At 33.6% G+C, this 12,447-nt stretch overlaps 1 protein-coding gene across 1 annotated transcript in view; it reads right to left on the bottom strand.

Annotated features, from left to right (window-relative positions):
* Positions 1 to 3,207: 3,207 nt before the first annotated feature.
* The window catches only part of LOC105224161 (enhancer of split malpha protein), a 79,244-nt gene continuing 70,004 nt past the window's right edge, over positions 3,208 to 12,447 (bottom strand). The window contains exon 2 of the mRNA XM_011202157.4: positions 3,208 to 4,459. Coding sequence (XP_011200459.1) covers positions 3,745 to 4,323 — 579 coding nt within the window. The 5' untranslated portion in view covers positions 4,324 to 4,459 and the 3' untranslated portion in view covers positions 3,208 to 3,744. The remainder of the gene's footprint in view (positions 4,460 to 12,447) is intronic.

Below are 12,447 nucleotides of genomic sequence, written 5' to 3'. Positions count from 1 at the left end.
TTAAAATGTTTAATGATTTTATTGCATGGATTCATGACTCAGAGTTATATAATTACTGTTGTCATATTATTTTCCGTTATAAATACACATAAGTGTCCAATTCTTATAAATTTTTTCACTGAAATTGCCTCTTCATTGTACTCATATTCATTAATGAAACTCGATATCATATCAAATTGTTGAGCTTCGGCCGCAAGTATAGCTCCTGTTCATGCATACTCGGACACACATATGAACATATATAGGTATAACTATATATTTGTATCCATAAATATATCTAACTAAGCATTTATGGCAAGCTTTAAAATTTCGCATACATACATACGTCCATACACTTGTGTGCATGAGTAATAGTAGACTCAAAAAAAAGCTGCTACAAATGAAGTCATAAAAATTTGAATTTTCCATAGCGAAACTCATTGGAGCCGGTCATAAAAAAGTCGCGCTAAAGTGAGGCGGCATGGAATTTCATTGTAAAATGTGGCTTTAGAAGATATTTAAAGTTGTGCCGAAAGCGCATTTGCAGATGAAATCGAGTTTTGCGTAATTGAATTCCTTTATTAATTTTTTGAAGAAAATATATTTCTAAAGAAACTTGCTTAAGGTTATTAGTTTTTAGTTAATAAATTTTTTTTGAATAGTAATAATATATTTATAACTCTGTATTTATTTATGTATTTTATTTCTTCCGATATTTTTGTTATTTTTTATTTTATTTTTTTATTTTTATTTTTTTTATTAAAATGTATTAAATATTTTATTTAGTGAAAAATATTATTTCTTAAAAGTGTTGACAATTTTAAATGTTTTTACTTTCAAAAAATTTCAAAAATTAAATTACATAAAATAGTTCGTAGTTAAAAATATGTTAAGAAAATAAACTTGAGAAAAATGAAAAAAAAACTTTAAATATTAGATTATTGAAAATATTAATTTAACTTAACATATTTAATGTAAATTATCCTTACTAACCTATTTCGTAAAAATATTAATTTAAATTTTTGATATATACAGTGGCGTAGCTACAACTTCGGGCGCCCGGGGCCAAGGATGTTCTGCCGCCCCCTTTTATCTACCTACCTACAAGTTTCACAAAAGTGAATTTTTACAAAATATCTTCGATATTAAGTATATAAAATTTAGGAACTAGAAGCCACGCAAATTCTGAAATTCCAAAATTCTCACAATACGGTTTTTGAGGAAATTGATAGTAAATTTACAAGACATCTTATTAAAAGCCATAGAAAAAACCCATTTTCGCCCTATATCTTGTACACTTTTGACACAATTTGCAGGAATTTTTGTCCGAATTGGAGTTTTTAGATACCATTTTTGAAAATTTGGAGAAATAAAAGTATTTGTTACATTCAAAGCATAGGGTAACTGTGAGAGTGACACATCGCGAAGATCGTTTTGCCGCCCCCAAGACGTTGCGCCCGGGACGTCGGTCCCCTTCGACCCCCCTAGCTACGCCACTGGATATATAACTTTATAGTTTAGTTATTTTGATTCTTAACTTTTAATATTAGCTGATTTAATTTTTGAGCTGAACACATGTATCAAGGAAACATAGATGAAGAAAGTTAAACAATTTTATTTTTGTTATTTTCAAGAATATTTTTTATTATTAATTATTTATTATTAAGCTATTTCTGTTTAATGCATTTTACTTTATTTTATTTAATAATAATTTTATTATATTGTATTTTTTATTCCCTAAAAAAGGTATTGAGTTTTCTACGAAGGTTGTAACAGCCAGAGGGAAACGTCGTAGACCCTATAAAATATACTATCTACATACATACATATGTATATACAGTTAAATGAATAGAATGATGAGCTAAGTCGATTTAGTCACGTCCGAGTGTCCGTATATATGTGAACTCGTCAGTTTTTGAGATATCGAGTTGAAAGTTTCCACACTTATATTTTTTCCCCAAGATGCTGCTTATTTGTCGAAACCGCCGATATCCGACGAAATTGAAAGGTAAACTTTTAATTTATACTTCGCGTGTTTTTCGAATCGGTAAATTTTTTTTCTGTAAGTTGGTGGTGCTGTTAGTGATATCTATGCTAAATTTCACGTCAAAATATTAATTAGTATTTGAAATACGCGTCGTTTTGTGAGGCTCTAAAAGAGAATTCTTCGATTTTTGCTATGCCTGAATTTATTAAACAAAGAAATGCGATAATGCAGCATCTCATACTGCATTGGTTATTCGTGATCATTTCGCCACATTTTCAACTAATATCGTGCCGCAACCACCGCATTCGCCTGATTTACCTTTGTGTAACTTCTGGCTATTCAGCAAATTCATATGATCACTCCGAGGACACCGTTTTGACTCAATTGAGGATATAAAAGCTGAATCGAAAAAGGCTATGATGGCGATGGAGGATTTTTCCAAGTGCTCTGATGACTGGAAAATTCGTTGGTATAAATATATTGCACTGGGAGGAGATTTCTTTGAAGAAGATGAAATGGACAAAATTCACCTTTCAATTTGATCACAATAGTATACAATATAGTTGTCATATAAACAAAACGATCAGAATCATCTGCTTGAAAGTTGGAATGGCTAATTATTTCTAGCAGCCCTACAATCTCCGAAGGAATTGCTCAGATTGAACCACTAAAGTATATAGCTGCCATACAAACCGAACGATCAAAAAAGCAACATTGTATGAAGAATGTTTTATGTGATGGGATATACTTATGAAATTTGGCATGTCCAGATTGAACCACTGCTATACAAACTGACTAATCAAAAATTATGCTCTTTTACGGAATAATTTGTATAGTGAAGCATGTTCAAGCCTCGGTGCCAGCTAATCAAGTTCAAGTTCAACTTTTTGTTTGTTTTGTGCTAAAAATAGTTGCCATAGATAGTTTAGAATTGTGTGTTTAATGTTAATACCAAAATTGTATTGAACTACACATTTATGAAAATTCTTTTACATAAACTGCAATTATTCCTATATGTAATAAAAGAAAAACGAGTAAATTAGAGTTTGTTATATATTTTTATTAATTTTTTTTCAATTGCATAATTTTTGAAAAAATAAATTTAATATTTTTATTATTTTTTGCCATATTAATATAAATATTCTTAAATTTTTTTTTGCAATAAAAATATTTTTAAAAATTTTTTAACATAATTATATTTTTTCCATAAAAATAAAAATATTTTTCAATTTTTTTTTTGCCATAAAAATATTTTTTCAATTTTTTTAACATAATTATATTTTTTTCTATAAAAATACAAATATTTTTCAATTACTTGATGTACTCCTTCATTTCCTTTATTTTGTACAAAAACAGGAGCTCCTCTATTCATATACATACACCTTTAATAATTTTTTCATTAACAAAAAAATTTCAAAATTGCTTCTGTTAAATTCCTAACAAATGTCTGCAGAGGATAGCACACTATTTTTCTTGCGAAAAGTAGCGGTATTCCCTAGCAGCATTTTTACAATTTCTCTGTGCCTACTCTTGCGCCCCAATCGGTACACCAGCGTTTACTGACACCCCATTGACGTGCAAATTTCCCGTTTACGCCTGCTTGCCACAAGGTCGCAGTGACCAAACCTTGCTTTTTGCAGTGAACGCACTTGTGCCGCCTGGCAGACGCCGGTAGCCGTTGAAAATCCCTTTTCTACATTAAACCCGAACGTAATTTCAATACCCTACAACTTCAGCGTATCAGCTTAAATTATTACAACAACACCGGAGTCAGCGGTCTATGCTTGCCCCCAACGATCCATAAAGTTCCATTGAATGTTGTACGGTTCAATGGTCTGACGTTGCAGCGAAGTCCAGAAGAACGTGCCGGCATTGGTGCGCGCGAAATGCACGGGCACATAGAATTCATCCTTCTCCACCGTCTGCAGGCGATGCGTGCCGTCTGCGTTATATACAACGATAGCCGCGCCATCCTCGCACATGTGCATCTCCTCGACAAGCCGCTGCTCAAGATCTTCATTGGCGCGATTGTCCATCTCGTTGGCGAGCCACTCGAAGTCAGCATCGCGTTCGCCATTCGGCGAGGCAGCGAGGTAAGAGTTGCGTTTCTGTTGGCTCTTCGTGCGCGATTTGAAGACGCGTCCCAATAGCGGTTTCAGCAGGTTCTTGATGCGGCGTGAGGGTGATACTTTGGATTTCTGCTGTATGGTGGACCAGTGTTGTAGGAGTGAGGTGTGTTGTAAGCTGCTCTGCTGCAGCAGTGTTTGATTTGTTGCGGCAATGTAACTGTTGTTATGCTTATTGCTGTTGTTGTTGCAGTCATATTGCATTGACATGTTGTTGATTGCTGCAGACATCTTTCTTGTTGTATTAGTTGTTGTTGTAATAATAAAAATATCACTTCAATAAATCACAATTTATTTATTTCTTGATTTCTTGCTTTCAGCTCTCTACTGCTTCTTCTTCGTTTGCTTGTAAGAATATTGCTACTAGCTGTTGCCACTTGCGTTGCTCAAACGTGAATGTCTGCTCTGCACGCTCTTGCACCGCTTCTTATAGTTTCTTTTCGGCTGCACTGAGGTGTAAGCAATGAGAGCGCCTGTGCGTAAGCGCAGCATCTCAGCCAATCAGCGCGCCCGTACGAGCGGCAGGTGCGCGCCAAGAAAAATTCCCAAGCATCAAATAACACTGTACACGTAGCAGTTGTGTTGGCGTTGTTGTTGCTGCTGCTGCTGTTGTCAGTGCAATGGGATACTTTAACAATCAGCGTCTCAGCGCACACGTGTGCTCTCACAAGGATCAGCAAATAAGCAAAATTAAGGATCGTTAGTGTTTTGTAAGATACCTGCAGGCAGGTCCTTTGCCAAAATACGTTGGACACGGAGCGTGAGAAACTATTCGCAGATAAACAAAAATAATAAAAGGTTTTCTTATTTTGCTGAATTTTTTTTCAATTTCTGTTTTTCTATTTTGTTCACCTTGTCCTGACCGTTGCAAACGTGTCCTACTTGCTGACACGCCAACGTATTTTAACGTATTTTACGTGACTTGCCACTATTATTATCCTGCTGCTGGGAAAATGTGAGGCTGCTGCTCCTGCTGCTGTGCTTGATGATGAGTCAGTTGTGTCTTCTCAGCACTGTTCAGGTTCTTTCGTAGCGTGGGAACGTCTTTTTCTCGCTATTAAATCAAATTGCTTGTGTATTTTGTTGTGGTCCTTCTTAATTTGATCCTTTAGAGCTGCTCTTGCTGCTGCGGTACAGCAATGCGCGATCCTTGCTGCGCTCAGCTCTGCTTCTCAACCGTGTTGTGTCTTCTTATTTGTTTATTTTTAGCGATCTGCTGTTGGAGTCGCTGTTGTTGTTGTTTAGCTTTATGTTTTGTTGTGCTTCTTTTTCACTTTTTGTTGTGTAAATTAATATCTCGACCATATGTTGCCGTTTAGCTGTCTTTACCCATCATTGCAGCACAAGTGCTTCTTCATGGAATTTTCGTTGTAGTTGTTGTTTATTTAATATTTGTTTTAATTTCTGGTTTAATTTGGTTTTTGGAGGATTTTTAGCGTTGCACTAACTGATTGACATACACTGAGAAAAAAATACATTTATGATTTTTGTGCCGTTATAGGGCTTCGGATCAGAACTATAGTTTCTTTTAGGAAGAATTGATTTGAAATATGTAATAATGAGTATATTAACTAATGGTTTTTTCTCTTTTCTCTCTCTATATTATATATGTATATCTCAAAGGCTTGCAATTATTTCCAAATCCAATTCGTGAATTCCTACTTTTTTTTAAAGAAAAACACAGAAATATCATTTGAACATATTTTGTCATTGATTTTTTTCAAGATTATCTCTTTCAAATGTTGGCCGTGGCTACGTCTCAGATGATCAATCCATTGAGTCCAATTTTCGATGACTCGTTCGAGCATTTCGACTGGTAACTGGCGAATGACACGCGTGATGTTTTGCTCCAAGGTCTGAATCGAAGCGGGATTGTCCGCATAGACTTTAGACTTTACATATGTATGTCCACAGGAGAACTGTGTTTTCTCAATAAATCCATTGTTTGATCCGATGTGTGGGAAGTGGCGACTCGTTGAAACCAAATGTTGCCGAGATCACGAGTTTCAATTTCAGGCATCAGATTTGAAGAAATTTGGAGCGATGATTCCCCCGGCTTATCGAACCGTTATTTTTTCTGGATGAAATGGCAGTTCTTGAATCTCTTCAGGTTGCCATTCATCACGAATGTGGCAATTTTGATGTTTTACAAATCCATTAAGATAGAAATGGGTGTCATCGCTGAACGAAATTTGGCTCGAAAACTTCGGATCTACTAGAAACTTTTCAAAAGCTCATAGAGTGAAGCTTGAGAAAGTCAAGCGTCTTCACACCGCTCGTTCGATTTGGAACTGATATCCGGTAGTTATTCATTATTATTGTAGGTAATGTCTTTTGATTATACCACTACAGCCAGGAGTACAGGGAAGACCACAAAAAAGAAGATAGGTCTTTAGTCTATTTTATATTCGTATCTGACGACTTGAGTACTAATGGGTACGGAAAATCCATGTGTTGTCGTATATTCAGAAGTTTACCTACGACTTTAACTTATGTACCGCTATAAGGAAGTTGTGCATGATCATTGTTGTATAAGCCCTTCAATATTTTTACTGTTAGAGTATAAATAAGGCGGTTCCTAAATGGGTCTAATGTATACTAATGTTCAACGTATTTCTACCAAGCATATTATCGGTTATTAGATCATGTCGTTGTTGTTGGAAATAATGAAACATACGTGATTTACAATCAGGGAATTTATCTAATTACCGCTGAATAGTTAAAAAAAACTTCAACAATTGCCATAATTGGGTCAGGCAGTGTTAAAAACTAAGCCCGGCTGCTTCTCGGGTATATTGAAAGATGTACATTTCTATAGATTTTATTTTTCTGTTTTTTTTTTTTAGTTTTATTTTATATAAAATTTCAGAAAGGGATATAAGATAGTTACAGGAAAGCATGGATGCACTCAAAACTACTAAATGCATTACTTGATATCCCTTTCCACCTTATGTTTCTCATTTCGTTCTTCTTCTTAGCGGTATAGACAAAATGTCGAGCTAAACATCGATTTGACTGAGCTTAACCTTACTTTTTCATCAGCGTTAACATTTGGCTTAAACGCTTTGACTAGTTGTATATTTCTGCCAATGAACCTAACCTTAATTTCTTTCTTTGCATCTCTTTCACCTAACTTTACTATATTTTTTCTTTAACAATTTCAAATGCAAACCTTAAGATTGGTATGAGAACTTCATTGAATTATGAAGTTTCATGAAATTCCGTTACAGCTAATTTAGTTAATACTGTTATCTGTCCTGTTATAAAAAATTTACTTATTTTTTCTCTCAGTGTATTAGTATGTTGTCCGTCATATCAAATTGCCCGCAAATCAGGCTAACCCATTAAGCATCATTGCCATTTCTTATGCTCTGACTATACCTACACATGTACAGTCATACACACTACAAGGCAATATTGCAGAAATTTCTGTGTTTACGTTTTTGTTGTATTGAAATTCACTTTTTCTACCTATTGTACGAACATGCCTTGCAGAATGTCAAACCTGTTTCGAAATTAAGCGAAATTTATGAATGTGGCAGACCAGAAAAAGGATTCGCTGCGAGGAAGCCTTGCAAAGGTAAAGGCATAGTAGGAGAGAAATCGACGACAGGCACGTAAATGACATAAAAGTGAAGCGAGGTAAAAAAAAACCGAAACTAAAAATAAACAAAAACAAGTGAAACACAACACGTAACCGAAAAAAAACACAAAAAATGCGTAGCAGAGCATTGAAAGCAAGAAATCAAAATAACAGGTTACGTATTGAGTAAGCACGTTCGAAAATAAAGGGGAAGCAGTGTGGGAAAGGCAGGCAGCGTGCGCGCGGTTGAGCGTGATCTACACGGAACGCTCTTAACGATGTACAGTTTTTTTGAAGCTGTGTTGTCCGAGAAGAAGCCCCAACTCAGTGTTTTTGTTAGCTTCTTTAAATTAAAATTAATTTCTTGCCTCTTTCGCTCTCTGTTTTTTACATGTCACTAACAAATTAGGGGTTGTTGCATGCTTATATTTTGGTTGAAAGCACAAATAACGCACGATTTATGCTCGAAATATTTGTATAATTTCTTGTGACACGCTAAAAGGGGTTCATTTTAAATTTTTTGTGGATTTTCAACACATTTTGGCTTTGTCAGCCTTAATGACTTTAGGCGGAGTCTGAATAGGACGAATCGACAATTAGCTGCTTTTCAACGCTAATGTTCCATAATCTTGACTTTTGTCAAATTTGTTGTGGTAATATTTGCAACTTTAGCTGACCTTTGTTGCATTTATTTCTACAGCTTGATTATGCAATTAATAGTGTTGTTTAACGTCGTTTTGTATACTAAATTACAGTGTTTTAGGTTTTGTTTGACTAGACGAAATTTAAAGTTACCCCTCTTGACTCTGCGTTGTTTAATAAATGAGGCTTATGGTCCAAATATAATATGCATATGTTGGTATATACTGAACATATCTTATTGTAGTTTTAAAAATAGTTTTTTAAGACCGCTGTTGGGTTCATAAAAACATGTTGATTCACCTCTAATTACGCGTTTCTTTTACTAGAAAATAACCTCACTGTTTGCAGGAAAAATTTATAGTTTTGAATATGATATAACTCCCTAAGGATAAAATTATTAAGAAAATATTGTTTTTACCATAAATATTTCATTCTTTAGCTTCGTGTGATATCTGAACTTGTGGAACGCGGTAGTACACACCTCACTTTGGACTTGGTAACTCCATAAATTACGAAAAACTACTTTAGCTCTTGATTAGGTAAAGTTATACATATAAATAAAGATGTAAATAGGTGTTTCGTTCTCTCTTGCATTTTGATATATTTTAAACCTATCTATTGAATTTTATGTTAAGATTGCTGTTTACGCGGAGACACCTTTTTTGGAGGGTAACAATGACGTAGTAATGGCGGAGCTTTGAATATTCTTCTTGAAAAATTTCACAAAATCTTTGTAAAATATGCACTATCTTTGAAGTTATAAAAACTCTGAATAAAATATTTAATTTTTATATGTTAAAAAATGTTAGAAATAGTCCGTTTTTTGCTCGAGAAAACCCGTGTGACCCCTTAAAATAGGCTTGATTTTGTACTCAGTATTATTATCTTATATTTATTATTTGCTTAAGGGATTATCAATAAACAGCAATCCTTTACATGTATGCATATGCAAGTCAGGCTTTGAAGTGATATCAAGTTGAAATGGCAATTCATACAATTTTCCCACTATTCCATTTTCTACTTGGATAGTAGGACAATGTTTTTTTTTGAAACCATAACATGTGATATAAGTGTGTGATGTGATGTCATAAGTTGTGTAAAGATATAAAGAACCTTCAAATGGATTGTGAGTTATTATATAATAAATACATACATATATTTTTCTATTATTTTTATTATTATTTTTTAGATGATAAATACCTACCCTAAATAGATGTAATTCAATATAATGTGACTATACGCATGTGATATAAAAAATATGCAATATTGCGATGGCATGTATGAATTTGATGCTTAAGTCAATTTAATTTTAGTGGAACGCGAAAAATTTTTCTGATTTTGTATCATTGTAAAGAAATCTTTATCCTATTGTATATCACTGTGTTAACATGCGATGTGATATCGTATCATAATTTACTTCTTGATGTACATACATGACTTGTATACGAAATGTTATTTGATGTCAGCAACTAAGTTTTATTTGTTTTTAAATATTTTCAAGTCATACTTTTCTCAGGTTAAGGCCAGGTTCCTCTAAAAAACGTAATTTTTTCAATACATTTTATTGAAAGTAGTACATACATATATTAAATAACTTGAAAACATTTTTTTATTTTTTTTTTTCAAAATGGCGGTCCTGAAAATGGCTGCTGAAACTCATCCGATACGTAGATGGATGACATTATTATCTGAAAGCAAAAAGCAAAACGGTTTCATGTTCTGTATCGAATTAGCTATGGCTTGAACCAGAATGAAACATTTTCAATAAAAAAACAAAATGGCGGACTTTTGAATTTTTTAACCCTATTTTCACTTTTAATTTTTTATAACTTGTTTAAATAATAATGAATATTTCTGGTTCTGCTTCAGGCCATAGCCAGACATCTAAAGAGTAAAATCATATCGATAAGTGCAATAGTTTTGAAATGAGAGTCTCATCCATGCGAAAAAACGTGGTTCGGAGAAAATTCAGTTTAAACCAAACGCACGCAGTAGCTGCCGCTATCGAAGGCGTTCGAGCAGGCGGGATTTCCCGCAGCGCTCCTCACTCTTTTATACCTAATTTTCGGTCTTGCTGACCTTCAGGATTATTTATATACTATTTCTATGAGTATACATACAGTAGCAATTTATGAAAAAAATTTCGATTTTTTTAAAATTGTTTGGAGGAACCTGGCCTTAATTTTTGAAAACGATATTTTTTTCTATCAATAAGTGATATGGACAGCAATTGTGGATCTAAGCTGACATATGTTCACTTATAATTAAATTCCCCGGGTAAATGATATTTCAAAAAAATGTATTTTACTAAGTTGGTAGGACTGTCCTTAAGTAATATATTAAAAATATCGAAAAAAGAATTTGTTCAAATATTGTATTTCTAACCATTACGAATGTTGGAAAAAGCTTACGGTGATTAATTTTTATCAAAACGACAAGCTTACGAGGGGTACAAAGCCTTCAAAGACGGTGGAGAGATTGGTGAAGACATGGCTCGTTTTTGACGACCTTCTACCTCCTCAACTGATGAGAATCAGGAAGTGTTACATAGACAGATAGCTAGGGAGCTCGATATCTCTCGCGAGTCCGTTCGAATGATTTTGGTGGATATTTTGGATATGAAAGGCGTTCTTGCTCAAATTGTCCCGATAAAGCTGATTTTTTTTTCAAGAAGAATACGGTAAACAGGTCTCTTGGGAAATGCTTTATCGTGCGAATTTCAATTCCACATTCATGGAGACGCCCGATGAGACATGAGTTTATGTGTTTGACGTGCAAACAACGCAACAATCATCGGAATGGAAAAAAACGAGCCGAAACCAAAAAATCCACGCCAAAGCTGCTCAAAAATCAAGTTGTTGCTCATTGTTTTTTCGATATTCGTGGTTTGGTGCATCATTAATTTGATCCGGCGAGACAGACGGTCAATAAGCAGTTCAAGTTGACCGTATTGAGGCGTTTGCTTGAGAACAGTCGTCGAAAATGGCCGGAATTGTGGATAATAATTTCATGAATTTTACACGATGATAATGAACCAGCGCATCGATCCACAATATTTAAAGTCAAAAATGCAATGAATACCTTCGATCAACTACCGTATTAACCAGATTTGGCTTCGTGTGATTTTTTCTTGTTCCCAAATCTGAAATTGCCGTTCCGTGGAACCCGTTTTCAGTCGATCGCAGTGATAATAAAAAATTGGCTGGAGAAGCTGAAGGCCAAAAAGTGCTTATGAAAAATGTTTCGAGAACTGGAAAATTGTTGATATAAGTGATCAATATTATGTATTGTATTACATCAGGTGTGTATTACTTTGAAGGCGACAAAATAAATATTGATAAATAATTAAATATTTTGCGTTTTATTTACAATTTATGCTATTTTAAGTCCGGTTCTAGTGATGATTTAAAACATCATGTAACATAAATGCATATTATTTTATATTTATTTGTTGTCATTTAATACATACCCAAGAAATTTGGTATTAGAAGATTATATGTATTCCAACATATGATTTAATAACGATGTGATATGTCATATGATTGAATATTTCATGTGATATCTTATGGTATCAGAATATGCACTATCATCCAAGTCATTCGAATAACTAATGTAATATGTCAAGAAAAACTATAGCAAGATAAATAACATCAAATAGTAAAATATAATTTGTTTAATATTGTATGACATCATATGACGTTTCAGCGTGTGATTCAATTTTATTCCACCGAATATCACATGGTATCATATGATGTAATATCGTATGATTTAATATCAGGTGGAGTAACATGTGCAGTAATATCGTATAAAGACCGACTATACATACGATATCGAGTTTGTATTAATATGTATCAATGACTATTTAGGAATGAGAAAAATAATAATAAATATCATATAATTTAGTTTTCTTAAACAAAATGAAAAAAATGTTATATTATTATCACTGTAATATTATTATAAATCCATGTGACGATTTTACAATACTTAAGTTTTGAGTGCATTAATCTGTAAAATTAATTTGAAAGGTGTCTTTCGAAATAGTGTCTTTGCTGTCAACAATCTTATTTTTGTTTTTTGGGAAACATTAAGAAGTCACAAAATTTCTTAAGGTTTGTTGTAGATAAGTGCAT

This window comes from Bactrocera dorsalis, chromosome 5, assembly GCF_023373825.1.
Source record: "Bactrocera dorsalis isolate Fly_Bdor chromosome 5, ASM2337382v1, whole genome shotgun sequence".
NCBI lineage: Eukaryota > Metazoa > Arthropoda > Insecta > Diptera > Tephritidae > Bactrocera > Bactrocera dorsalis.
Note: the sequence above shows the minus strand (reverse complement) of the source record. Positions and strands in the feature narration are given on the sequence as shown.